General features: G+C 48.9%; 2 protein-coding genes across 3 annotated transcripts in view; both read right to left on the reverse strand.

Moving 5' to 3' along the window:
* Positions 1-923: 923 nt before the first annotated feature.
* Positions 924-21,325, reverse strand: TOMM40 (translocase of outer mitochondrial membrane 40). Of its 2 annotated transcripts, none has more exons than XM_087727462.1 (10): positions 21,222-21,325; positions 15,667-15,879; positions 13,931-13,998; positions 11,218-11,310; positions 8,863-8,964; positions 6,987-7,092; positions 5,836-5,958; positions 3,748-3,824; positions 3,373-3,475; positions 924-1,899 (listed from the first exon to the last, which is right to left on the reverse strand). In XM_087727462.1, exons 2-10 carry the CDS (start codon positions 15,869-15,871, stop codon positions 1,760-1,762), a joined length of 1,017 nt encoding a protein of 338 aa, XP_087583588.1. In that variant the 5' UTR covers positions 15,872-15,879; positions 21,222-21,325; the 3' UTR covers positions 924-1,759. The 2 variants fall into 2 exon arrangements, with proteins under 2 accessions (XP_087583588.1, XP_087583587.1); XM_087727461.1 differs by lacking the exon at positions 21,222-21,325 and adding an exon at positions 21,092-21,157.
* A 1,585-nt stretch (positions 21,326-22,910) lies between these two features.
* NECTIN2 (nectin cell adhesion molecule 2) overlaps positions 22,911-27,412 on the reverse strand; it is an 83,281-nt gene continuing 78,779 nt past the window's right edge. Inside the window, exons 8-9 of the mRNA XM_087727858.1 lie at positions 27,127-27,231; positions 22,911-25,000 (exon numbers count right to left, since the gene is read on the reverse strand). Of these exons, the coding sequence (XP_087583984.1) occupies positions 24,797-25,000; positions 27,127-27,231 (309 nt within the window). The 3' untranslated portion in view covers positions 22,911-24,796. The remainder of the gene's footprint in view (positions 25,001-27,126; positions 27,232-27,412) is intronic.

Consider the following 27,412-nt stretch of genomic DNA (forward strand, 5'->3'; position numbering starts at 1 on the left):
GAAGGAAGAGAGGAGGAAGGAAGAGAGGGAGGATTTTGAAGAAGGGAGGGAAGATTTTGAGGGAGGGAAGGGAGGGGGGAAGTAAGAAAGGGAGGGAGAGAGGAAAGGAAGGGAGGGAGGGGAAATAAGAGAGGGAGGGAGAGAGGAAAGGAAGAGGGGGGGAAGTAGAGAGGGAGGGAGGGAAGGAGGATTTTGAGGGAGGGAAGGAAGGGAGGGAGGGGGCAAGTAAGAGAGGGAAGAAGGAAGGGAGGGAGGGGGCAAGTAAGAGAGGGAGGAAAGGAAGAGGGAGGAAGGAAGAGAGGGAGGATTTTGAAGGAAGGGAGGAGATTTTGAGGGAGGGAAGGGAGGGGGAGGAAGTAAGAGGAGGAGGGAGAGAGGGAAAGGAAGGGAGGGTGGGAAAAGAGAGGGAGAAGGAAAGAAGGAGAGGGGGAGAGAGAAAGGAAGGGAGGGGGGAAGTAAGAAAGGGAGGGAGGGAAGGGAGGATTTTGAGGGAGGGAAGGAAGAAGGAAGGGAGGGGGCAAGTAAGAGAGGAAAGGAAGGAAGGGAGGATTTTGAAGGAAGGAAGGGAGGGAGGGGGAAGGAAGCGAGGGAGGATTTTAAGGGAAGGAAGGAACGAAGGGAGGGAGGGGGAAAGAGAGGGAGGGGGAAGGAAGGAAGGAGATTGAGGAAGGGAGCCCCAAAACAGCCTGGAAAAAAACACAATTGCAGTTTACCTTCTGACCAAAGGGGAAGTGGGGAGGGAGGAGGTGCAATCGGGGGGGCCCCCAAACAGGCCCGACAATATCACGATTGCCCTTCCTCTTTTGGCAAAGCCATCAGGGAAGCGAGAACCAATATATCTATATATCTATACTTCCCGTCCCACTCTACAGAACAGTCCCTTGGTTTGGTTAATTGGGGATGTATATATATATATATGGTCTCGTCATAATCGGGTCTTTTCCCGTGTTAAGATTGTACACTCTTACACGGGAAAAAGACCCGAATACGACGAGACCAGCACATCTCCAGTAAAGAATCATCCCCGGAGAGAAATCTTCCAAATGCCCCAAACTCCATGGCTTCCCCAAGATACGCCAAGAAGGAACACCACTCAAGCCCACAGTCAGCTCCATAGACTCACCTCTACAGAGTCTTACACGAATACAAGAAGACCAGCATAAGCTACACCCGTGAAAATCTACGAAAACATCTCTATATCCCCAATAGAGCAAAGCAGGAGAAAGTTCTGTAGAGTGGGAAGTTTTTTTTACAAAAAACGCAGGTCCTATGGATTTTTCTCTTTGGAAAACCGTCATAGTTGGCTGTCTCTTTCCTGGAGGGAGGGAGGGGGGAAAATGGAGGGGAAATAGGGGGTGGGGGGGTGGGAGGGGGGGCGGTGGCTAAGCTCCCCTTAGCCTCAGACCTCTGGCATCCTCATCCCTGGGAAAGGACGATTCCCGAGGCTAGAGCTCCCCCTGGTGGCAGGAGACAGCCATGCATTGCCCCCACTCCGCGGATCTTGTGAACTGTTATTTTGGCCCAAAGCCCCTCGCTTCCCCCCTGCCCCCCCACCCCCCAATTCTCTGAAAACCGCCATCCTCCCCTTGTGGGTCGGAGGCCTCCTTCCTGCTCTCCGTCCCCAGATGAGCTCCCTTCCCCACCAAGGGCAGCCTCCAGCCAGGCAAGGATGCAGGCGGGAGGGAAAGGGGGCCACGAACTGCACTGAAGGTGGTGAAGAGGAGGAGGAGGAGGAGGAGGAAGAAGGAGGAAGGGCAGTTTAACCGATGGTCAGGCCAAAGCCGCACTGGAATTTGTTCTTGCGGTGGTTGAGGAAGGCGCCCATGGCCAGCGTTAGGGGCAACGGGATCAATTTCTTCTCCAAGGCGGCCCCCACAATCCAGTTGCTGTCGATGGAGCCTGGAGGACGGAGAGGAATTGGAGTCAAAAAAAAAAAAAAGATTGGGGGAGGGGAGGAACGTGTAAACAAAGGAGTGATAATTACAATAAATAACTGTAATAAATGCATATAATATAATAAAGGCAGGAGGTAGAGACAAACAGGCAGGCAGAGATGGACAGAGAGAGATCAATGGATAGACAGACAGACTGAGAGAGGCAGATGGATAGATGGAAAAATAGAGATAGATAGATGGATGGGCAGATAAATAGATGGATGGATAGACAGACAGGGATGGATGGATAGATAGATGCATAAATGGATAGTCGGATAGATAGGAGACAGAGATGGATAAAGATAAGAGATAAATGGATAGACAGACAGACTGAGGGAGATAGATGGAAAACAGATAGATGGGTGGATAGATAAGATGGGTGGATGGACAGGGAGACAGAGATGGGTAGATGGATGCATAAATGGATAGATAGGAGACAGACAGAGATGGAAAAGATAGAAAGAGATCAATGGACAGACACAGAAAAATAGATAGATAGATAGATAGATAGATAGATAGATAGATAGATAGATAGATAGATAGATGCAGTAGATAGATATAGAGATACAGTAGATAGATATATAGATTGATAGAGATAGATAGATACAGTAGATAGATATAGAAGATAGATAGATAGATAATAGAGATAGATAGATAGATTGATAGAGATAGATACAGTAGATAGATATAGAAGATAGATAGATAGATAGATAGATAGATAGATAGATATACAGTAGATAGATAGATAGATTGATAGAGATAGATACAGTAGATATAGAAGATAGATAGATAGATAGATAGATATAGTAGATAGATAGCTAGAGAGATACAGTAGATAGATATAGATATGATAGATATAGAAGATAGATAGATAGATGCAGTAGATAGGTAGATATGATAGATATAGAAGATAGATAGTGATAGATAGTGATAGATAGATAGATAGATAGATAGATAGATAGATAGATAGATAGATAGATAGATAGATAGATAGATAGAGATGATGGATTCATAAATGATAGTCAGATCGATAGGGGACAGAGACAGAGATGGATAAAGAGATAAATGGATAGATGAATGAACAGATAGATAGAAAGACAGAGATAGATAGATCGATAGCTAGAGAGAGATGGGTGGATGGACAGAGAGATAAATTGGGTATGGGAGGTTTTTTTAAGGGTCTCCCCTCTCTCAATTGCCCAGCCTGATCATGGTACAGCTGTCCAGATTCTGATCGTCTGAACTGCGTCAGTCCTAAGCGCGAGGACCGGGTTGTAAAAGTTCCTTTTGCCAGGGCTGTCGCAACTTGGAAAAGCCATTAAACAAACAGTCGTAAGTCAAGCCATCGTTTTGATTCATTTCACTGAAGACACACACACACACACACACACACACACACACACACACACACACACACATAATTCCAAGGGTTCCATACCTTTGAAAAGGAGGTTGGCTTTGGGGAGATCCAGCTGGTACCCGAAGGTCGCGCTGGTGTCTTGCATGCGGGTGCTGGCTTCGAATTCCACCCCCACCTGCAACTGGAGAGCCGGACCAGAGAGACGATAGGAGAGCCAGGTCAGTGGCGCCTGCCCCCCCCCCACACTGCAGCCCTTCCCCCTCTCCCCAAATCCCTTCAAACGACGAGGGATTTGACTGCAGCTCTTTTATAAAAGCAAGCTGCACCTTATCCCCCGGATGGCTCAATTCAGCGATCCCCCGGGGGAGGGGAGAAAGATGCAGCAGCTTTTTAAAGAGGGGGGTGGGTGGGCTTCCCTCTTCTTCCACGCATCGTCTCCCGAAAGCCGCTCACCTGGTCGCTGGCTTTGTGGTAATACGTGGCGTGCGCTCCGGCCTGTCCTACTGTCAGCGTCGCGATCCAGTTGGGCGCTGTGGAAGACGGGAGAAGGTCTTACTTGGAGGGCCAAGATTTGCATGAAATCCTCATGTAGGACCCTGCCCCAGACTGAGTGACGTCACCACTATAAGACGATCCTCGATTTACGAACACAAGAGGGACCTCGGCTTGTTAAGCCAGTGGTTCCCAAACTTGGCAACTTTAAGACTCGTGGACTTCAACTCCCAGAATTCTCCAGCCAGCAGAGCTGGAGAATAGTGATAGATAGATAGATAGATAGATAGATAGATAGATAGATAGATAGATAGATAGATAGATAGATAGATAGATAGATAGATAGATAGATAGATAGATAGATAGATTAGATAGATTAGATAGATAGATAGATAGATAGATAGATAGATAGATAGATGATAGATAGATAGATAGATGATAGATAGATAGATAGATAGATAGATAGATAGATAGATAGATAGATAGATAGATAGATAGATAGATAGATAGATAGATATAGAGCTGGCTGGAGAATTCTGGGAGTTGAAGTCCACGAGTCTTAAAGTTGCCAAGTTTGGGAACCACTGTGTTAAGCCAAGGGCTACCTGTAACAAGAGGTACAATAATTTCGACGGAAAACGTGGCCACCAAAAATAAAAGTTCAGAGAATGAAAAATTACTGTATTTTTCAGAGTATTTTTTTTTTAGGTATTTTATTAAAATTTATAGGCCGCCCTTTTCCCTGAGGGGACTCAGGGCGGCTTACAACCATTAGGGAGGGGGTACAATACAAAATAAACAATATATAAACAAGATAAGTAGTAAAAACACAACATGCATTCTACATTCAACACTCGGGTGGGGCAAATTAAGGACTTATCCCCAGGCCTGTTGGGAGAGCCAGGTCTTGAGGGCTGCGCGGAAGGCCTGGACGGTGGTGAGGGTGCGTATCTCGACGGGGAGATCGTTCCACAGGGTCGGAGCTGCAACAGAAAAGGCTCTCCTCCGTGTAGTCGCCAGTCGACATGGGATGGGATTCGGAGGAGGCCCAGTCTGTGCGATCTAATCGGTCGGAGGGAGGTAATCGGCAGAAGGCGGTCTCTCAAGTACCCAGATCCACTACCATGGAGTGCTTTAAAGGTGGTCATCAGTACCCTGAAGCGCACCCGGAGATCGACAGGTAGCCAGTGCAGCTCGCGGAGGATGGGTGTAACGTGGGCGAACCGCGGTGCGCCCACTATCACTCGCGCGGCTGCATTCTGGACTAACTGCAGTCGCCGGATGCACTTCAGGGGCAGCCCCATGTAGAGCACATTGCAGTATTCCAGCCTAGAGATCACAAGGGCTCGAGTGACTGTTGTGAGAGCCTCCCGATTCAGAGTATAAGAGTATATATGCACCAAGATTTTGAAGAGGCCTTTTAAAAAAAGTTTTTGCACTCTGCAGGCCTCCCAAAAACAGCCCGGTTTTTGTGAAAACGGGCCCGTTTTTTGTCGAAAAAAGGCCATGCGTAGCCTTTAGGAGGCTTATAGAATGCTCCTGGTTCTGCCCTCCCCAGCCCCCAGGAGCACTCTGGAAGCCTCCTAAAGGCTGTGCACGGCCATTTTTGCAAAGGGGAGGGGTTTTGGGAGGCCAAAAATGCTGAATTCAGTGTAAGAGGCACCCAGATTTTCACCCTCTTTTTTTTGGTGGGGGGAAAGGTGCATCTTATACTCCGAAAAATACAAAGACTTGAATTGTCCCGTGGGAAGTTGGCAGAGGCGAGTTTTTCTAGATCCAACGTTGGCAAATTTAAAGACTTGTGGAACTTCAACTCTCAGAATTCCTCAGCCAGCTCCGGGAGTGGAAGCCCACAAGTCTTAAAAGTTGCCGAGGTTGGAGACCCCCCTCTTCTAGATCGTCCCTCTTGGGAGGCATAAATCCAGCTGCCAAGTTCCACTTTCCCCACTAAACCACAGACATACCCAGGCTGACCTGCGCCCCCAAAGTCCAAAAATGGCTGGTGTCACACAACACACACACCCTCCCCCAAAAATTTGCGGTTGGTACCTGTGTACTTTCCAGCGAAAGACATGACGGTCCCTTCTTCCCCTGCTCGTCGATGGTATACCAGCTCTCCGCCCAGCGCCAGGCACGGCGTGATGCTTTGCAGGTAATGTGCCACTAGGATTCCTGTGGAAGGCAGATGGGAAGGAGGGGCTGTTCAATACCATGGTGGGGGGGGGGCTTTCTTTCCAGGAAAGACCCCCGCTGTCAGAAGAGGTCAGGGGCTGAATCAAGGGTCAGCCTAAGCAGGAAGGAGCTGGCAGCAGATTCGGACAGTGGGGAGGTTGGGGAGGAACATGGGCCAGTCCTGGAGGCTGGGGAAGGTCGGATGAGGGCTCTGTGTCGGACGCAGAGAGAGGGCCAAGGCCGTCTGACAGTTATCAGCTGCCTTCGGAGTCAGACATCAGTGAGGCAGAAGAACAGCTGGAGCCTGTTCCCAGTGTGCGCATGTGCAGAGCTGCCAGACGAAGGGAACAGCTAAAGAACAGGGGTCGACTTGGGAGTAAAATCACAGGTGGAAGGTGAATGGCCCCTCCCATAGGACATAAAAGAGAAGCGAAAGGGGAGGGGGCTTTTAGAGCCGAGGTGGCGCAGTGGTTAAATGCAGCACTGCAGGCTACTTCAGCTGACTGCAGTTCTGCAGTTCGGCTGTTCAAATCTCACCGCCTCAGGGTTGACTCAGCCTTCCATCCTTCCGAGGTGGGTAAAATGAGGACCCGGATTGTTGTTGGGGGCGATACGCTGACTCTGTAAACCGCTTAGAGAGGGCTGAAAGCCCTATGAAGCGGTATATAAGTCTAACTGCTATTGGTATTGCTATTGCTATTTTGCAGGAAACAATTTCTTCTGTCGTCAGATTCCTTTCAGGAGTGTGAAGATCTGTCCGTGAATCTCCGAGACTCTGTGCCCAGCCTTGCCTTGCAAAAGCACCTCCTTTGGAAAAATATTCCCATGGCAGCTTTCCAAGCTAGATAAGGTCTGTGGTCATAAACATTCCTTTGAAACACTGTTTGCTGAATGGGAATGGGAGGAATTCACCTTCGTTTAATAAAAAGAGGGTTTTTTTCGGGACCAGGAATCTGCCTCCTGCTTTTTGGGAAGCCCAGGTCAGAACGGATAGCAAGAAAAGGAATCGGAGGATGCAATCTGCTCACCTGAGCCTACTAAAACATCGGGATTCCCTAGCGTGACAGCAGTGGTGAAATCTGTACCTCGGTATTCGCTGTCCACCTGCCAGTTGACAAACTTGGCTTGCTGCGTCTGGAGAGGGTGAGCAAAGAAGACTGGTCTGCATTTGAAGAGTTACAGGAAAGAATACGTGGAGTTTGGGGTTGAACTGTGGGGGTCCTTGGTGCTCTCTGAACTGGCTTGTTTTCTTAAGAGACGTTTCAGGACCCAACCAGGTAACGTCATCAGTGCTAGGAGGGAGTGGGGCTTATGGAGAGGAGGAACAGGAAGCAGGAGGAGAAGGCAGAGGCACAGGAGGAGGAGGAGGAGGAGGAGGAGGAGGAGGAGGAGGAGGAGGAGGAGGAGGAGGAGGAGGAGGAGGAGGAGGAGGAGAAGGAGGAGGAGGAGGAGGAGGAGGAGGAGGAGGAGGAGGAGGAGGAGGAGGAGGAGAAGGAGGAGGAGGAGGAGGAGGAGGAGGAGGAGAAGGAGGAGGAGGAGGAGGAGGAGAAGGAGGAGGAGGAGAAGGAGGAGGAGGAGGAGAAGAAGGAGGAGGAGAAGGAGGAGGGAGAAGGAGGAGGAGGAGAAGGAGGAGGAGGAGAAGGAGGAGGATTATGGGGTCCTTGGTGCTCTCTGAGCTTATTTTCTTGCCGACGTTTCATTACCAAACTAGGTAACATCATCAGTGCTAGAAGGGAGTGGGGCTTATGGAGAGGAGGAACAGGAGGCAGGAGGGGGAGGCAGAGACACAGGAGGAGGAGGAGGAGGAGAAGGAGGAGGAGGAGAAGGAGGAGGAGGAGAAGGAGGAGGAGGAGAAGGAGGAGGAGGAGGAGGAGGAGGAGGATGATTATGGGGTCCTTGGTGCTCTCTGAGCTTATTTTCTTGCCGACGTTTCATTACCAAACTAGGTAACATCATCAGTGCTAGAAGGGAGTGGGGCTTATGGAGAGGAGGAACAGGAGGCAGGAGGGGGAGGCAGAGACACAGGAGGAGGAGGAGGAGGAGAAGGAGGAGGAGGAGAAGGAGGAGGAGGAGAAGGAGGAGGAGGAGAAGGAGGAGGAGGAGGAGGAGGAGGAGGATGATTATGGGGTCCTTGGTGCTCTCTGAGCTTATTTTCTTGCCGACGTTTCATTACCAAACTAGGTAACATCATCAGTGCTAGAAGGGAGTGGGGCTTATGGAGAGGAGGAACAGGAAGCAGGAGGGGGAGGCAGAGACACAGGAGGAGGAGAAGGAGGAGGAGGAGGAGGAGGAGGAGGAGGAGAAAGAGGAGGAGGAGGAGGAGGATTATGGGGTCCTTGGTGCTCTCTGAGCTTATTTTCTTGCAGAGACGTTTCATTACCAAACTAGGTAACATCATCAGTGCTAGAAAGGAATGGGATTTGTGGAGGGAAAAGGAGGAAGGGGAGGAGGAGGGAAGAGGGGGAGGAGGAAGAGGAGGAGGACAAGGACTGTCGTGTCCTTGGTGCTCTCTGAGCTGGCTTCTTTTCTTAAGAGACCTTTCGGGACCCAACCAGGTTACGCCATCAGTGCTAGAAGGGAGTGGGGCTTATGGAGAGGAGGAGCAGGAAGCAGGAGGAGAAGGTTCAAAATTTGAGAGATATTCAAAATTTGACCAGCAGGGGGTGCCAATTAGATGCCTTGCAAGAAACCATTGGACACACCTAGGAACGTAGAGTGTGGTTCCCGCAGGTGTTTCACAAGGTGCCACTGTCTACGGCACAACGCAATACGCAATCCTGGTAAACAGCCAGCGTGGCTTAGAAGGGAGGGATTCATGTTAAGTCAGCATGTTGGGAAGAAACGATCGCCGTGGCTGAATTTTATGGGGAAAGAGGGATCGGTGTGGGCCCAGAGGACACCTACCTGGAAAGCCACCTTCGACCGAACTTTATTTGTGAGCTGGTGGATAATCTGTGCATTAAGGCTGCCGCTGTTGTCCATGTCACCCACCAGCACCGGGAAGGCCTGAGAGAAACAAGCGGCATGTTTGAACAACCGAGTTTGGGAGAGACCTTGGCAGTCTTCTAGTCCTCAAGGACTAGAATTGGCAAGCAATTACAACCCATGTTTCTCTGGGAAAGGGTCTAAAGCGTCGCCAGCTAGTTCTCCGTTTACGACCGTCCGCTCGAGTTACAATGGGCACTGAAAATAAGTATAGGGGGTCCTGGACTTACAACGGAGCCCCAAATTTCTGTTGCTAAGCGAGGCTTTGGGTCAAGTGAGCTTTGCTCCACTCGGGAGATTTTTTTTTCCTCGCCACAACCGTTAAGCGAATCGCTGCAGGTGTTAAGGGAGTGTGCGCGGTCGCTAAGCGAATCGGGCTTCCCCCCTTGGCTTGGCTTGTCAGGAAGTCGCAAAAGGAGATCAGGTGAAACCTCCCCCCCCTCCCCGAGACGACGCAAGCGTCATAAAGACAAATCAGTTGCCACGCATCTGAATTTGATCACGTGGCCACGGGGAGGCGGCAATGGTCGTTAAGTGTGAAAAATGTCACAAGCCACTTTTTTTCAGTGCCGTTGTTAACTTCAAACGGGCACTAAATGAGCGACTGTAAGTCAAGGACTTCCTGTATATTGGAAAATGACATATTGAACCTCTTCCATATGAACCTGTATATTACCAATTATATTTTACTTTTGAATTCCAAAAAGGAAGATTACTACACAATATGACAGAGAGCCTAAAGTTTTACAGAAAGTTAGAAGGGAACTCAAGGGATCATCTAGCTCAACTGCCTGCTCAGTGCAGGATCTGCCAAGGTTCTTTAATACAACACAATACAATAGCAGAGTTGGAAGGGACCTTGGAGGTCTTCTAGTCCAACCCCCTGCCTAGGCAGGAAACCCTATACCGTTTCAGACAAATGGCTATCCAGCATCTTCTTAAAGACTTCCAGTGTTGGGGCCTTCACAACTTCTGGAGGCAATTTCTGTTCCACTGATTAATTGTTCTAACTGTAAGGAAATTTCTCCTCAGTTTTAAGCTGCTTCTCTCCTTGATTAGTTTCCACCCATTGCTTCTTGCTCTACCCTCAGGTGCCTTGGAGAATAGTTTGACTCCCTCTTCTTTGTGGCAACCCCTGAGATATTGGAAGACTGCTATCATGTCTCCCCTAGTCCTTACAATACAATACAATAGCAGAGTTGGAAGGGGCCTTGGAGGTCCTCTAGTCCAACCCCCTGCCTAGGCAGGAAACCCTATACCGTTCCAGACAAATGGCTATCCAGCATCTTCTTAAAGACTTCCAGTGTTGGGGCATTCACAACTTCTGGAGGCAACTTCTGTTCCACTGACTAATTGTTCTAACTGTCGGGAAATTCCTCCTTGTTTCCAGGTTGAATCTCTCCTTGATTAGTTTCCACCCATTGCTTCTTGTTCTGCCCTCTGGTGCCTTGGAGAATAGCTTGACTCCCTATTCTTTATGGCAACCCCTGAGATATTGGAAGACTGCTATCATGTCTCCCCTGGTCCTTCTTTTCATTAAACTAGACATTCCCAGTTCCTGCAACTGTTCTTCATATGTTTTAGTCTCCAGTCCCCTAATCATCCTTGATGCTCTTCTCTGCACTCTTTCCAGAGTCTCCACATTTTTTCTACATTCTTTCTTCTGCTCCTAACAACCTAGCCGGCTTCTTAGCAGCGTTTCTTAATCGTGGCCACTTTACGATGTGTGGACTTCAACTCCTAGAATTCCCCGGCCAGCCAGCCAGCCAGCCAGCCAGCCAGCCAGCCAGCCAGCCATGCTGGCTGGGAGTTGAAATCCACAATATCTTAACATGACCCAGGTTGAGAAATACTACTTAAAAGCTGAAATTGACATTGAGTCTTTTATCGATGAGCCCTTGGGCTAATCAAAGTGCAAAATCCCTGGAACGAATTATAATTACTAACATTTGATAAAAGCCATTTCAAATGGAATAAAATACGATTTAAAATGGAACTGGAATAAGATACGATTTAAAAATGGGATTGGAATAAAATGCAGCCTAAAATGAAGTTGAGATAGGATACGATAATTGAAGATGTAGATTAAAAATTTGATAAAATTGTATTTCGGTGTCACCCCTGCAATCTACCCATATCAGTTCCACATATGCAGATCTCTGAACGGCTCAGACTGGGTGGGGGGAAATGGGAGGGAAAATAGGCATCTAAGATACTCAATAGGCGTCAAAGTAGCACAAGTCGCATCCTGATTCGGAGTTAATGTAAACCTACCTCTGTGGGGCTCAGCTGTTTCGTCCCGACATATGTCGCCCCGAAGTGATAATTGGAATCCCCGACTGTGCTGAGGGCCACCGTGTGATTAACCTGAAGAAATAAACAATGGGATCTTCCGGTTAGAAAACTGGACGCCTAGGAGGAGGAGGAGAAATCTCGGCAGCAGACATGCACTGGATTAGCCGAGGGGAGGAAAAAGCACCACCAGGTGATCACACGCCAAGATCCTTGAAACAAGAAGCGTGCTTATGTAATAAAAGCGGATGCGCCCCAATGGAACGGCGTGGAGGACCCTGGACAAACTCGCTTGGGGTGGGGGGTGGGGGGGACATATGATTTGCTCACAGCGGAGTCAGCGCAGAGAGGCAGCCGGGTCTACATCGGAGCTCGCTGGTTTCCTTCGTGACTTTGTTTCCGGAAAAAACCGGGGAAGTGTCAAAGAAATTAAAATTGGGGGGAAACCACCGGAGACCGAAACCCGTCACCTCTGTTTTGAACTCGCTGGCCACGTGCCAATACTTACTTGTGAATAAAGGCACCCTAAACCCATTGGTTTTTCCAGTTAAGCGTGCACAGGAACCCACTGGCACATTATTTCCTCCTTGTGCAGTGTAAATGTGGTGCCCTGAAAGCAGAAATGGGCAAGGCGTGGCCCTCCGGAGTTGGACTACAAAGCCTATCATCCCTCTAGAAGACCTCCAAGCCTATCGTCCCTCCAGAAAACCTCTAAGGTCCCTTCCAGCTCTATTCCGGTTGATTGAAATGGCGTAGGGTCTCCTGCTCGAGCAGAGGGTCGGACTAGAAGGCCTCTAAGGTCCCTTCCAGCTCTATTCCGGTTGATTGAAATGGCGTAGGGTCTCCTGCTCGAGCAGAGGGTCGGACTAGAAGACCTCTAAGGTCCCTTCCAGCTCTATTCCGGTTGATTGAAATGGTGTAGGGTCTCCTGCTCGAGCAGAGGGTCGGACTAGAAGACCTCTAAGGCCCCTTCCAGCTCTATTCCGGTTGATTGAAATGGCGTAGGGTCTCCTGCTCGAGCAGAGGGTCGGACTAGAAGACCTCTAAGGTCCCTTCCAGCTCTGTTCCGATTGATTGAAATGGCGTAGGGTCTCCTGCTTGAGCAGAGGGTTGGACTAGAAGACCTCTAAGGTCCCTTCCAGCTCTATTCCGGTTGATTGAAATGGTGTAGGGTTTCCTGCTTGAGCAGAGGGATGGACTAGAAGACCTCTAAGGCCCCTTCCAGCTCTATTCCGGTTGACTGAAATAGTGTAGGGTCTCCTGCTCGAACAGAGGGTTGGACTAGAAGACCTCTAAGGCCCCAGAGTTGGACCACCAAGCTTATCATCCCTGCTTGTGCTGGCTAGAGCCGATAGGATATAAAAATAATATACCAACTTGCAATGAAGGAAGGAAGGAAAGAAAGAACCGGTTGATGGTATATCATTGCATTCGCTTCCTTCACTCTTGTTTTTGTTGAGTTGCCACCTGTGACACGCGTGTGCCATGGGTTCCCCATCATGGGGCCTAGACGGAAATGTTAAGGAGAAGGAACCTTAAGGGGCAGTTTTGCCGACGCTTAAGGATGCTGCTGTTTTTTAATGTTTATTTTCTTAGCACGTAATTAATTAATTTGGGATTGAGGAAAGAGTCCTATAAATCTTATTAATAAATCATTGTTTAAAGATGGCTATAAAGTTATAATACTGTGTGGGCCTGTGGAGAGGAGAGGCGAGATAAACAGTAAATAACTTTTAATCAACTACAATAATAACAAAGAAATTAATGGATAATATTTAATGATACATACAGGTGTGTTACGGATGGGTGGGGGAAATGCTTAGATATCTTACTTAACTGAATTTGTTTCAGAATAGCAATAGCAATAGCAGTTAGACTTATATACCGCTTCATAGGGCTTTCAGCCCTCTCTAAGCGGTTTACAGAGTCAGCATATTGCCCCCAACAACAATCCGGGTCCTCATTTTACCCACCTCGGAAGGATGGAAGGCTGAGTCAACCCTGAGCCGGTGAGATTTGAACCGCTGAACTGCTGAACTAACAGTCAGCTGAAGTGGCCTGCAGTGCTGCATTTAACCACTGCGCCACCTCGGCTCTTCAGAATATGTCATAAAGGTGTAATGTTATTGGAGATCTATCGAAACTGCAACGAATGCCAGCAGGTGGTTGTGTCTTTAAATATAAATGATTCTAGATAAAAAACATGTTTAAATAATGCTAACCAAATGAGAACTGTGGTACAGGGATAGTAAAATGCATAATTTTTTTCTTTCTTGACTTAAAATGTACAATTCGATTTGAATGAAGTATACGTAAGGATTGTGGAAGAAACGCACGGAATATATTTGTAACCAACCGATATGCTTTCTACAAGATGTAACGAAAGATGATTCTTTTTTGTGTGTGTGTTTTTATTTAACTAAAACAATTAAAAAAATTCTCAAAAAAAAAAAAAAAAAGAATGCTGCGTTTCGGTCGAGGGATGGTTGATCGCAGGCCGACCCATTTTAAGGAAAAGCAAGGCCGTCCAAAAGCGGAATGCAAACAGAGAAAGAATTTAATCCTTCCTCCGGGCAACTGGGAGCCCCTCCAGATCTTGCAACTTCTGCTGAGCTGCTGGGGTGCAGAACTGAACACCTGGAGGGCTGCAGGTCACCCACTCTCTCACCGCTTTGTCGCACAGTCACACTCTTACCTGAAAGTGATTGCTGAGGCCTTTGTTTACCGTTAACTTCACCCCCTCCATTTGGATAGGAAACAATTCTGCAAAGGAAGGAAAGAAGGAACGGAGAGAGAGAGATGGAGGTCAGTGGCGGCTTTTCTCCCGCTGAGCTCTGTCCTTCTGCAAAACCGGGTGTGGCCAGTTAAGGTTATAAGGTTTATTTCATTCATATGCCACCCTATTCCCGGAGGGACTCAGGGCGGCGAACAAACCCAGGGGAGGGGGGGTAGTACAGACAAGGCAAACACAACAAAACAGAATACAGAGAAAATTTAAAAACGATCAACAGTCACCCAATTCGAGCGGGGAAGGGAACTCGTCAACTCCAGGCCTGCCGGAACAGCCAGGTTTTAACGGCTTTACGGAAAGCCTGAAGGGAGGTGAGGGTCCGAATCTCCGCGGGGAGTTCGTTCCAGAGGGCCGGAGCAGCCACAGAGAAGGCCCTCCGCCGGGTAGTCGCCAATCGACATTGGCCGGTAGATGGAATCCGGAGGAGGCCTAATCTGTGGGATCTAATGGGTCTTTGGGAGGTAATTGGCAGCAGGCGGTCTCTCAAGTACCCAGGTCCAATACCAAAACTCGTGAAAAGAAAGGATGGGTGGAAACTAATTGTCAAAAGGTCTACACGATCCGTGTTTCCCCGAAAACAAAGACTGGGTCTTATGTTCTTTTGGGCCCCAAAATATGCACTAGGGCTGCAGCCACGAGGCAGGGGTCGGGGTGCGGATGGCCTGGCTGTGGGGGGGCCCTAAGGTAAGCCAGTGCGAGGCACGTAGGGCAGCTCCACTCCCCCCTGCCTTGCCTCATGGCCAAGGCACTGTGAGCAGTCGGATGGAAGGGGCGCACGACCAGCTGCGCAGGCTCTTAAGTAGGGCTTATTTTGTGCGGTAGGGCTTATAGTAGGCACGTGCGTTTTTACAAAATCCCATATAAGGAGGTGGTGGCTGAGTGGCTAGGACAGTGTTTCTCAACCTTGGCAACTTGAAGATGTCTGGACTTTAACTCCCAGAATTCCCCAGCCAGCATTCGCTGGCTGGGGAATTCTGGGAGTTGAAGTCCAGACATCTTCAAGTTGCCAAGGTTGAGAAACACTGGGCTAAGATGTTGAGCTTGTCGATCAGAAAGGTTGGCAGTTCGGCAGTTCGAATCCCCAGCGCCGCGTAACAGAGTGAGCTCCCGTGACTTGTCCCAGCTTCTGCCAACCTAGCAGTTCGAAAGCAGGTAAAAAGTGCAAGTAGAAAAATAGGGACCCCCTTTGGTGGGAAGGGAACGGCGTTCCGTGCGCCTTCAGCTTTGAGTCATGCCGGCCACGTGACCACGGAGACGTCTTCGGACAGCGCTGGCTCTTCGGCTTTGAAACGGAGATGAGCACCACCTCCTAGAGTCGGGAACGACTAGCACCTACTTGCAAGGGGAATCTTTACCTTTTTATACAGTGCTTTTACAGCCCTCTCTATGCGGTTTGCAGAGTCAACATCTTGCCCCTAGCAAACTTTGACGCACCTCGGAAGGAGGGAAGGCTGAATCAACCTTTGAGCCTGGAGAAATTTGCAGTGTCAAATTGCAGGCAGCCGGCAGAAATAGCCTGCAGTACTGCACTCTAACCACTGCGCCACCGCGGCTCATAGAGGTCCATGCCTCTGGATAAAGCAAGTTAAGGTTGTGGCTGATGCAGCAGTCGCACCGCCCGACACACAAATGCAATTTACCTTTGCATTTCCGATGGCATTCCTCAAAAGTGCCGGGGTTAGGGAGCTGGTCGCATTTTTCTTCTGCGCTGCGATCTTGCACGGGGGGAATAAGTCCGGTGACGGGAGGCATGGTGAAACCCGGCGGTACCGATACTAAGCCTGAGCCTGGCCCCGACACTGTAGGAGGGGGTGCCGGAGAGCTGGCAGCCAGGACGTTGCCCATGGTGTAAACTAGAGAGTAGGGAAAAAAAAAGCTGCTTATTACATGGCAGGGGAGTTTAGGCCAGGGATGTCAAACTCGATTTCATTGAGGGACGCATCAGGGTTGTGTTCGACCTGGGGGGGGGGGGGGCTGGGGTAGGCCTGATCAGCTCAATGTCACTCGTTTCGGGGGCTCCTGTGGTGGCTCGCGTGCGCTGCCAGCGAAAACAGGCTCCCGAGCTCCGTTTTTAGCTGCAACAACCTCCTGCAACCGTCTGCCAGTGAATATGGGTTCCTAAGCTCAGTTTTCAGCTGCAACAGCCTCCTGCAACCGTCTGCCAGTGAATATGGGTTCCTAAGCTCAGTTTTCAGCTGCAACAACCTCCTGCAACCGTCTGCCAGTGAATATGGGTTCCTAAGCTCAGTTTTCAGCTGCAACGGCCTCCGGCAACCGTCTGCCAGTGAATATGGGTTCCTGAGCTCAGTTTTCAGCTGCAACGGCCTCCTGCAACCGTCTGCCAGTGAATATGGGTTCCTAAGCTCAGTTTTCAGCTGCAACGGCCTCCTGCAACCGTCTGCCAGTGAATATGGGTTCCTAAGCTCAGTTTTCAGCTGCAACGGCCTCCTGCAACCGTCTGCCAGTGAATATGGGTTCCTAAGCTCAGTTTTCAGCTGCAACAACCTCCTGCAACCGTCTGCCAGTGAATATGGGTTCCTAAGCTCAGTTTTCAGCTGCAACGGCCTCCTGCAACCGTCTGCCAGTGAATATGGGTTCCTGAGCTCAGTTTTCAGCTGCAACGGCCTCCTGCAACCGTCTGCCAGTGAATATGGGTTCCTGAGCTCAGTTTTCAGCTGCAACGGCCTCCTGCAACCGTCTGCCAGTGAATATGGGTTCCTAAGCTCAGTTTTCAGCTGCAACGGCCTCCTGCAACCGTCTGCCAGTGAATATGGGTTCCTAAGCTCAGTTTTCAGCTGCAACAACCTCCTGCAACCGTCTGCCAGTGAATATGGGTTCCTAAGCTCAGTTTTCAGCTGCAACGGCCTCCTGCAACCGTCTGCCAGTGAATATGGGTTCCTGAGCTCAGTTTTCAGCTGCAATGGCCTCCTGCAACTCTCTGCCAATGAAAAGCTCCATTTTTGCTAGCAAAAGCACCACAGCTGGTCCACTGTTTCCAAGGTGCCCCCCCCCCCCAGGCCAAGCATCCCACAGGTCAGATCCGACCCCCGGGCTTTGTGTTTGACACCCCTAGTTTACACCTTCAGAAGGGCCCATTGCCTTCCCCAATGAGAGTCTCCAGCGCCGTCCTTTTCGGCGAACACACTTCACGCGAAACCATGGAGCAACGCCTGGCTGGTGAACAGGAAGCCTGTCAAGGGAGTCTCTTTCTTTACTCTCGTGTGGAGAGCAGATTGCAACCGTCCCCTCTGTCTAAAACGCCACAAGGAAAGGAGGCCACGCTATTCTCGATTTTGTGTCAGCCCATCAAGGACGCCAGGTGCCTTATATACTGTACATTCAGGAGAAACGGTGGCCCCCGGCTGTCCATCTAAATTATGAGTTTGAGGTCCTTCGTGGCACAGGTGCCACTGGTTCCTTCATGTTTGTCTCTGGGTTTAGGTTTAGGTTTAGGTTTAGGTTTATTAGCATTTGTAGGCCGCCCTTTTCCCTGAGGGGACTCAGGGCGGCTCACACAAAACCAGGAAGGGGGGGATACAACATTAAGATAACAACATATAATAAAATAATAGACAACATACATTCATCATTCGGGCGGGGTAACGATCCTTATCCCCAGGCCTGACGGGCGATGGGTAAATATAGGTGTGTGTGTGTCCGTGTGTGCAGAGTGATAACAATTAATCAAAGTGTGTGGACTGTGAAAATTCCTCACTAGAACTGGAACAAAGGGCAAAAATCAAACTGGGAGCGAAATCGTGATTTACAGAATAACAAGAGCTGGAAGGGACCTTGGAGGTCTTCTAGTCCAGCCCCTTGCTCAAGCAGGAGATCCTGTACCACAGTGTTTCTCAACCTTCGGGACTTTAAGTCCTGCGGACTTCAACTCCCAGAATTCCCCAGCCAACTGGGGTGGGTGTGGCCTGCATGTGATGCATCCGGCCCACGGGCCGCCAGTCACACCCCTGTCCTAGGTTGCTTCTCTCCTTGATTAGTTTCCATCCGTTGCTTCTTGTCCTGCCTTCAGGGGCTTTGGAGAATAGCTTGACTCCCTCTTCTTTGGGGGCAGCCCCTCAAAACATCGAAACACTACTACGTCAAAGAGATTCACTTGAGCTTTAAAACGTGTCGGTGGCAGAGGTGGTATTCAGCAGATTCTGGCCAGCTCTGGAGAAACGGTAGTGGAAATTTTGAGTAGTTTGGAGAACCAGCAAATACCACCTGTGGCTGGCCGCGCCCCCTTCTATTCTCTGCCTCCCGAGTCCTCCAGCTGATCGGGAGGAAATGGGGATTTTGCAGTATCCTTCCCCTGCCACGCCCACTGTGCCACGCCCACCGAACTGGTAGTAAAACAAATGTTGAATCCCACCACTGTTGCAGCATCCCCATGGTGCAACAATCAAAATTCAGATACTTGGCAACTGACTCATATTTATGACGGTTGCAGTGTCCCTGTGCCATGCAATCAACTTTTGCCACATTCGGACGAGCAAAGTCGGTGGGGAAGCCAGATTCACTTAACAACTGGTTACTAAAGCGATTCACTTAACAACTGTGGCAGGAAAGGTCGTAAAATGGGGTCAAATTCACTTAACAAATGTTTCACTGAGCAGCAAATGTTTTGCGCTGTATTGTGGTCACAAGTTGAGGATTATCTCGACATACAGAAGACCTCTCACATCCTAGACATAAAGTGTCTCAACAACTCCTCCTGTTGGGATGCTACCACAGGGCATTGCATGCGAAAACATCTAGACACTGTGGCACAACAAAACCACAGTCCACTAAAGCGCGCCCGATTAAAGCCCGTACCTGACGTCATCAGCAGCGCGACAAATACGACCGCGGAGAAAAAAGGGCGCTTTAAAAAGCGCTTTTAAAGCAAGCCGATTCACGTGAAGGTAAGGGTTAGGTTTAGGTTTAGGTTAAGGGTTAGGGTTAGGTTTAGGGTTACGTTAAGCGTTAGGGTTAGGGTTAGGTTTAGGGTTAGGTTAAGGGTTAGGTTTAGGGTTAGGTTTAGGGTTAGGGTTAGGTTAAGGGTTAGGTTAAGGGTTAGGTTTAGGGTTAGGTTTAGGGTTAGGTTAAGGGTTAGGTTTAGGGTTAGGTTAAGGGTTAGGTTTAGGGTTACGTTAAGCGTTAGGGTTAGGGTTACGTTAAGCGTTAGGGTTAGGTTTAGGGTTAGGTTTAGGGTTAGGTTAAGGGTTAGGTTTAGGGTTAGGTTAAGGGTTAGGTTTAGGGTTAGGTTAAGGGTTAGGTTAAGGGTTAGGTTTAGGTTTAGGGTTAGGGTTAGGTTTAGGGTTAGGTTAAGGGTTAGGTTTAGGGTTAGGTTTAGGGTTAGGTTTAGGGTTAGGGTTAGGTTTAGGGTTAGGTTAAGGGTTAGGTTTAGGGTTAGGTTAAGGGTTAGGTTTAGGGTTAGGTTAAGGGTTAGGGTTAGCGTTAGGTTTAGGGCTAGGTTAAGGGTTAGGTTTAGGTTTAGGGTTAGGGTTAGGTTTTGGGGGGTTAGGGTAAGGTTTTCGCGTTAATTTTAACTTTACCGCTCACAGCGTGATGTTTTCGTCGAGCGCGCTTTAGTCTACCGCGGTTTTGTGGTGGAACCTCTAGACACAGAGTCAGTTTCCCCCACCACCACCCATGCCATCACTCTGCTGAACAGGTAATTCCCACCCTGTTTTACGTCTTAAGCATATTTAACCATGCAGTATTATTTTTATCCTTCTCATCTTTCCTATCATATGGTATCATATTTTCCAAAGCAGCAGAAGGCCAGGACAACAATGGATAGAAACTAATCAAGGAGAGAAGCAACCCAGAATTAAGGAGACATTTCCCGACAGTTAGAATAAATCAATCAGTGGAACAACTTGCCTCCAAATATTTTAAATACTCCCAACATGGGAAGTTTTTAGAGAAGAGATTGGACGAACGTTTGTCTGCAATGGTTATAGGGTCTCCTGCTTGAGCAGGGGGCCTGGATTAGCAGACCTCCAAGGTCCCCCTCCAACTCTGTTATTCTGGAAATCGTGAATAGGCTCCCAATGTGGGTTTTGCCCTTAATTTCAGTTCTGCTGCCAGTCAGAAATCTTGCAGCCTTTTCACAGAGTCCCAAGCACTTTTGGTTTAATTGACATCGCTCTGCACTCAACCTCCCACCGATATTTACCTGGAAACAAAGATGGAAGGAACCAAAAGCAATTTCTGGCATGAAGGATCTCAAATTCATAACAATGTAAGTTTGTTGCTCCATCACTGGAGGCTTTTAAGAAGAGACTGGACAGCCACTTGTCTGGAATGGTCTAGGGGCTCCTGCTTGAACAGGGGGCTGGACTAGAAGACCTCCAAGGTCCCTTCCAGCTTTATTCTGATTGATTGATCTGGTCTAGGGTCTTCTACTTGAACAGGGGGCTGGACTAGAAGACCTCCAAGGTCCCTTCCAGCTTTATTTTGATTGATTGATATGATCTAAGGTCTCCTGCCTGAGCAGGGGGCTGGACTAGAAGACCTCCAAGGTCCCTTTCAGCTTTATTCTGATTGGTTATCTAGGGTCTCCTGTTTGAGCAGAGGTTTAGTATAGAAGACCTCCAAGGACCCTTCCAGCTCTACTCTGATTGGAATATTGTAGGGTCTCCTGCTTGTGCAGGGGGTCAGACTAGAAGACCTCCGAGGTCCCTTCCAGCCCTCTGCTATTCTGATGGACCGAGGCTTCCTCCCTTGCCCTGCAGGCATCTTGACCGCTTCCGCACCCGCAGCCCTCGTAGCTCCACTCAGAGCCTCTGGGCCAAAGGAAGCATCCCACCCTATTCATTCCAAAAGCTTTCCGCCAGGGGTTGCGCAAGGGACGGCGGGGAAGAGGAACCTCCGCCTGAGCCGGGCAGGGGATTCCCCGCTCGCTGGGCCAAAAAAGAGCCCATCTCCGGGCCGGATCCCGCTCTAAGGCCGCCAGGTGCTGACCCCCCTCCGGCCCCTGCCCGGCCTCCTCCGCTTCCCCGAGGGCAGGCCTTTCTTCCCCGGCCAGACCGGGCCCTCTCCCGCCCGCGCGGACCCTTCTCCCCGGGTTCCCCCACTCACGCGGCGGCGGGAGCAGCGGCAACGAGGGCTGGAGCCGGGAGACACCCGAACACGCTTGCTCCGGGGCCCCGCCCCTCCGCCGCTGCCATTGGCCCGCGAGGCTCTGGGCCCCGCCCTCGCCCAGCCTAACCTGGTCGCTATTGGCCGGCTATCCGTCAAAGCCGCGCCCCTTCCCCGGGACCATGCAAGCCCTCATGGAGTTTAGGCCTCCGCCGAGGTCCCGCCGCTTCCTTCCTCAAAGAGGGATTCTCATTGGCTGGCTGCCGGGACGTCACGCGCCGCCAAGCCTCGTCTCGATTGGGCAGGTTGCGGAATAAATCTGGTTCCTCTCGGATGATTGGTGGCTCCGGGCTGCGTTTTTCATTGGTCACTTTACATACGGAGGGGAACTTGGGGCGCCATTCGGGGCTTCGGCTCGGAAAGAGGCGGGGCTGAAGAAACAAGGTCAGCGGTGAAGAGCGGGCGCAAGGTCAGGTGGCTATCCCGACTTGCAGCGCGGCCACCAGTGAGTTTCTGGGCCAGAGGCGCCCGCGAAAACCATAGAGAAGTGGGTGGATCGCCCTTTTCGGGCCCGCTCCAACGGTTTCCATGGAAACCCTTTTAGACGGTTTCTAGGCTCCTCCTTAGGAGGAGCATCCTGGCTAAATATGTGTTTTCTTTAGGGAATAATTTCTCTCCCGCCAGTTTGATTGCAGCAGCTCTCATCTTTGCAACCGCACGTGCTGAATGGGTCGTTCACGGGGTCCTTCCACCCTATTTTCACTGCACCCCAGAAAATGATGGTTTCTAACCATCACCACTCCTGGGAGCCAAATTGTAATATTCTGGTCCCTTGGGCCATGTGAAATGAAATGGGCTTGCAAGAAGAAGATGCAACAATTTGGAGCCTCTCCTTGCAAAGTATTGGGAGATCGACTGGCCAAGTTTCCTTGCAAACTGGGTTCGTCTAGTGAAAAGAAGGATCATCATAGCTCCGTTCCAATATTTGAGGGGCTGCCAGAAAGAAGAGTCGGGTCAACCTATTCTCCAAAGTACCTGAAGGCAGGACAAGAAGCAATGGAGGGAAATAAATCAAGGAGCGAAGCAACTTAGAACGAAGGAGAAATTTCCTGACTGCGAGAACAATTAATCCGTGGAACAACTTGCCACCAGAAGTTGTGGGTGCTCCAACAATGGAGGTTTTTAAGAAGAGATTGGAGAACCATTTGGAGTGGTGTGGGGTTTCCTGATTGAGCAAGGGGTTGGACTAGAACAGGAGTCACCAACCTTTCGGACCTCAGGGACCATTAAATTCATAATTTTAAATCCCGCGGACCACGAATATGAATCTTTTAAAAAGATAAATGGTATTTAGCGTGATATAAATAATGCAAATAATTTTTCAGCGGACCACCAAAGTTTTCTCACAGTGACCACTGAACTAGAAGACCTCCAAGGCCCCTTCCAATTCTGCAGAGTTGCTTTTCAAAAATGTGCACCTATTTCTGAAATTGGTTTCTTGCATTTGTTATTTGCAATACAATAATTTCCACAGGCTTAGAACACATCTGCATTTATTCTGCTCTCCTTTCCCTGCAGTTGAGGCAAAATGCACCATGAACAGCTTCTCCCCACCCCCAACCTTCAAGGTTGCCAGCTATCATTCTTCCCAAATCCTCCTGAAGCATCAGACTTACAAATACAATGAACCTGCTGGCTGAGCAATTTAGGAACTGGGGTCCCACATTTGGAAGGCATCAAGTTTGGAAAGATTTACAAAGCTCAAGAGAGGACATTGTGCTCCCTTTTCCCATCAACAGAACACATCGTGGCAGCCACATAGATTTGGAAAATTGTATTTATTTATTTATTTTTTTAACAAACATCTATCCAGAGTATAAAAATTTCCCTCTAGTGTCCTGGCTGAAATTCAAAAGTGTCAGATTGAGGCACATAAAAGATAGCAGGAGGGGGGGGATCAGGTATAGTGTGCTTGTGTGTGACAATTGTCCCCCCCCCCATTGCCCCTGAGATTCAGGTCTTGTTAGCAGGATTAGGTGAGCAACAGGTATGACAACAAAATCATAAACACAATTAAAAAATCCCACAGTGGCAATTGGTACCCGCATCTAAAAAACAACAACACAGCAGCAGCGGCAGAGCGTAAGAAAGACTGCCTCGGAATGCTAAATTAACTCATTTTTTAAAAAAAACCTCATTTATTTAAAATGTAGTTTTAAAAACATCCAACTCAAGAACGGCGATCGGGGAAAAAACACACACCACACCCTTTCACATTTTCAGGTCAGGAGCCCCAAAGGATTAAGAGTATTAACGGAAGCAGAACCGAAGATCTGGGAATGCAAAAATCACAATTCAAATAACAGCTGGAGCCTGTGTCAGAATGCTAAAAAAAAAGAAAAGCAGGAACAGTTTGGCACACCGATTTTTACTAAACGGAGCAAGCTCCCCATTTAGAAATTTGGAAGGCTGTGCCCCCTGGATTGGGAACCTCAGTGCGGGAGCATTCAGGTCAAACTGAGTGCCACACAAGTGTCAGCGTATAAATCCTGTGAGATATATATATATATTGGCCTTCTTTGTGCAATACACAGGCGACCTTACAAACTGGTTAATTCACAACGATTTGGGGAGTGTATATGCTGGTGTTTGTTTTTTCCAAAGCTGCATCTGTAGGATAAGCCTTTTCCTAGCCGAGTTTAATTGTGCTGTTAGCCTACTTCCAACAGAACTTCTCCATGCAATGCAGTGGAATTAGGGGCAGGATTTATAAGAAGTCTTACAAAACTATTTCTGCATGATTCATTTCAGAATTCCCCATCATGCATCTGTTTCCCTTTTTTGGGGGGAAATTCTCCATGCATGGTCAGCTTGACGCTGGAAAGTCCCAGTCTTTATACCTGGTCTCAGGTATAACCTCTCTGCATATGACTTTTTTTTTAAATGTTTTTTTTTGAAGGGTTCCAGAATTAGGCTTAATCGAGCAGATTTTGGGCAAAAAAAATAAACCCCATGATGCCCGTCACTGCAGTTTTTAAAAACGCTTTGCTCAACCCTGCAATTCAGAGCATCGGAGTCCAGGATTAGATTAGGCTGGCTCCTGTGAATCTTTTTAACAAGATTCCCTGCAGCCTCGCGGTACGGGATAAAATCTGGGGAAGATGGGAGGACACTCCTCCACCCCATTGAGGTGAAAATGCAAGGCACTTACAGGTTGCAGCCCCCACAGTACGACCGTGTGTCGAGAGCGCTTCCACCTCATTGTAAACAGATTCCCCAAGCATTCAACTACATTCCCCGGATGGCAACATCCTTGCCGGAGGGGGGGGGGGGGGGACAGTTCAGAAGCAGCACAGGTTGGTTTGGAAGATCTACTAGATCTGGAGCCCTTGGAGGAAAGATCCAGAACTGAAAGTCTTAAGAAGTCAAGAGCACAGATTGGTCAAAACTACTGGAAGGCTGGAAGAAATACTGGTTCTGGCTGGATTGGCGTGGAAGGCACAGTGAAAGCCTTTTGAGCAAGAGAGGGTCTTGCCCACCTAAGGCCTGTGGGAAAGCTGGAAGGTCCGGGAGATGGAGACGGGTACCTAACAGAATATGATGGAGAAAGAAACCGCTTCTCTCCAAGACCGACACGGAGTATCTTTTTAGCAGCATCCCGGGTTTGTTTTTTTGGACTGTGGCCGTTGAGATTAGTCGGTAGATTTAGACGTACATGGCTCTGGACATCACGAAGGCCTTATCAGTGGGCAGGGAGCGCAAAGCCTCGTCGTCCTCCGCAGCCGTAAAGGAGAGAGCGTCATAGATGGGGTTGACCTGGTCTAAATATTCGTCTTCCAGACTGGGGCCGGCCTCGCTTGCCGCCTCTCGTTCCTCCAGCGTTGGTAGCTCGTGGTATCGCGGCACCTCCTGCAGAAGGGGCAAAGGAAGAGGAGGAGGGGTGGCAGTCACTAACTGGGACTATAATGCAGTCCTACTAACGACGGGCAGAAGAGTGGGTTTTTTTTTGTAGCGTTCTGAAGATGAAGCACTTCCCACAACCTGACATTTGATTATTTCTTAGATATATTTTTTTTATCCTGCCTTTATCTCTCTATATAAAAATGGTTGAGGGTTTTTTTTTTGTGTGTGTGTTTCAGCATAACTCTGGAACGCCTGGGCTGCTGAAATGAAAAGGAATGAATTGTGTCTATAGTGTCAAATGACAGTACTTTCGACAGTGATAGTGTGCATTTTGGATTCAAGTTCTGTTAAGATACAGCCTGTTGTGCCTCAAAATGGCTTCTACTCTACAGCACAGTGGAGTTGCTATGGTAACGGCTTCACAGTACTCCACAAGGGGGCTCCCTCTGATAAGGGGGATTGGTTCTTAAAAAACAAACAAGCAAGAGGGCTCCCTCTGGTATGGGGGATTGATTTGACACTATAGATATAATACATTCCTTTTCCTGTCTAATATAGGATTAAATGAATATCCGGGCAATGCCAGGTTATCAGCTAGTTTGATAAGTAATTCAAGGTGGCGGAAATACCAAATATCCCTTCCTCTCTTCTCCCCCGCTCCCTCCACAACAACAGCTCTGTGAGGTGGGTTGGGCTGAGAGAGAAAGGGACTGTCCCCTAGCCAGCTTTGAGGGGTAAGAGAGAACTAGAACTCACTGTCTCCTGGTGAATTGGCACCAAGTCACCCAGCCGTCTTTCAGGCCTAAGGCTGGATTAGAACTCGCCGTCTCCTGGGTATTGGCCCAAAGTCATCCAGCGGGCTTTCAGGCCTAAGGCGGGACTAGAACTCACAGGCACCTGGTTTCTAGGCCAGCACCTTCCCCACGACTCCCAGAAGACCCTATGTGCGACCCGACTGAACTTGGCCTGGTTCGCACAACCTCCTAAGACAATGGCAGAGGTGTCAAAGCACATTATACTAAACGACAAGGTCCACAATCACATTTTACCACAGTCTATCGTGTTGTGTGAATCCGCCGAGCCCCACAGCGGCCTGGTCTCAACTTTAGAAAGCAAGATAACCCTGAGCTAAAAGATGTGGCTATTTAAGGTTGCAACATGAGAAACTGAGGCACCAACCACATTGCATCTATGGAGGGAGAAGGCAGATGCTGCCGTCTTCAGCTTCTCCATACTTGCTAGAGGTAGATCATCTTTCTCTCTGTCACGAGGACTAGAGACTTGTGTTACTTAAGGAAAAAAGACAGCCAGGAGTCTCCGAATTCTTACACGCACATCCCCGATTACCCACCCTTTTGAGGTCTGGTTTCTGATGCGCAAGATGAAATTTGGGAGGGCTTATGTACATTTATACAAGAGCCGAGGTGGCGCAGTGGTTAAATGCAGCACTGCAGGCTACTGCTAGATCAGCAGTTCAGCGGTTCAAATCTCACCGGCTCAGGGTTGACTCAGCCTTCCATCCTTCCGAGGTGGGTAAAATGAGGACCCGGATTGTTGGGGGCAATATGCTGACTCTCTGTAAACCGCTTAGAGAGGGCTGAAAGCCCTATGAAGCGGTATATAAGTCTACTGCTATTGCTATTTATGTACGTACACTGAGAGCACACGCACCAAAGACAATGTCAACTTGTAAAGCGCTGCCATGACTATTATCAGGTTGGCATTTGAAGGAGGATTCCATGTATACCTTCGGCCAGAGTCGGATCCCATATTTCTACAACCTTGTTGGTGAATGTGATTTATGACCCAGACAGAGGGGAGGGGACACAGGGGTAAAAGTTCAAACGCAGTTAAGCGGAAATCAGTTTCGGCTCTGCAGAAGAACATGCCAGGATGTTGATCCTAATAAATGAATGGATTTCTTTTGAACTTTGTCTCGAGGCTCGTAAATTAATTAGGTCATCTTCTGGGAACTTCACAGACAAATTCTCTGTGTGTCCAATCACACCTGGCCAATAAAGAATTCTCCTATTCCTATTTCCATTCCCATTCTATGTTTGATGTGAAGATTCTTGCCATAATGCCCACCCAGTTCTCCGCCTTCAACCCGTTTTACCAGATTTCCCCCTCACCTCTTTCGCGGTGGTACCGACCCCTCCAAAGAGATTGTCCGTGACGTTGGGTTCATAGTAAGGAGCTTTGAATGGGAGGCTTTCAGCTCCAGAGGCGTTGTCAACCTGGAATAAACCAGAGAAGTGGTGAAAGACAGGATCGCACCTAAGCTGACAGGATATATTGCCTTGAAGAGTTTGAAAGCACCTAGTCCAGGAGACCCTGCCATGGACCCTATTACTATTGGTAGTATCCTTGCTTGCCTTTGCAGGATAAATTTCTATTTATAGGTCTTCGTATTTTGTT

The sequence above is a fragment of the Thamnophis sirtalis genome, unplaced genomic scaffold, assembly GCF_051295495.1.
Source record: "Thamnophis sirtalis isolate CommonGarterSnake01/CBP01778 unplaced genomic scaffold, rThaSir2_p1.2 scaffold_13, whole genome shotgun sequence".
Taxonomy (NCBI): Eukaryota; Metazoa; Chordata; class Lepidosauria; order Squamata; family Natricidae; genus Thamnophis; species Thamnophis sirtalis.

What these genes read in the sequence shown, in the direction of transcription:
- TOMM40 (XM_087727462.1), bottom strand. Translation starts at nt 15,871, where the DNA reads ATGGGCAACGTCCTGGCTGCCAGCTCTCCGGCACCCCCTCCTACAGTG. An exon ending in GCCTCAGCAATCACTTTCAG is followed by an intron (nt 11,311 to 13,930) that starts GTAAGAGTGTGA and finishes TTATTTCTTCAG; the next exon opens with GTTAATCACACGGTGGCCCT. An exon ending in AACAGCTGAGCCCCACAGAG is followed by an intron (nt 8,965 to 11,217) that starts GTAGGTTTACAT and finishes TGTTTCTCTCAG; the next exon opens with GCCTTCCCGGTGCTGGTGGG.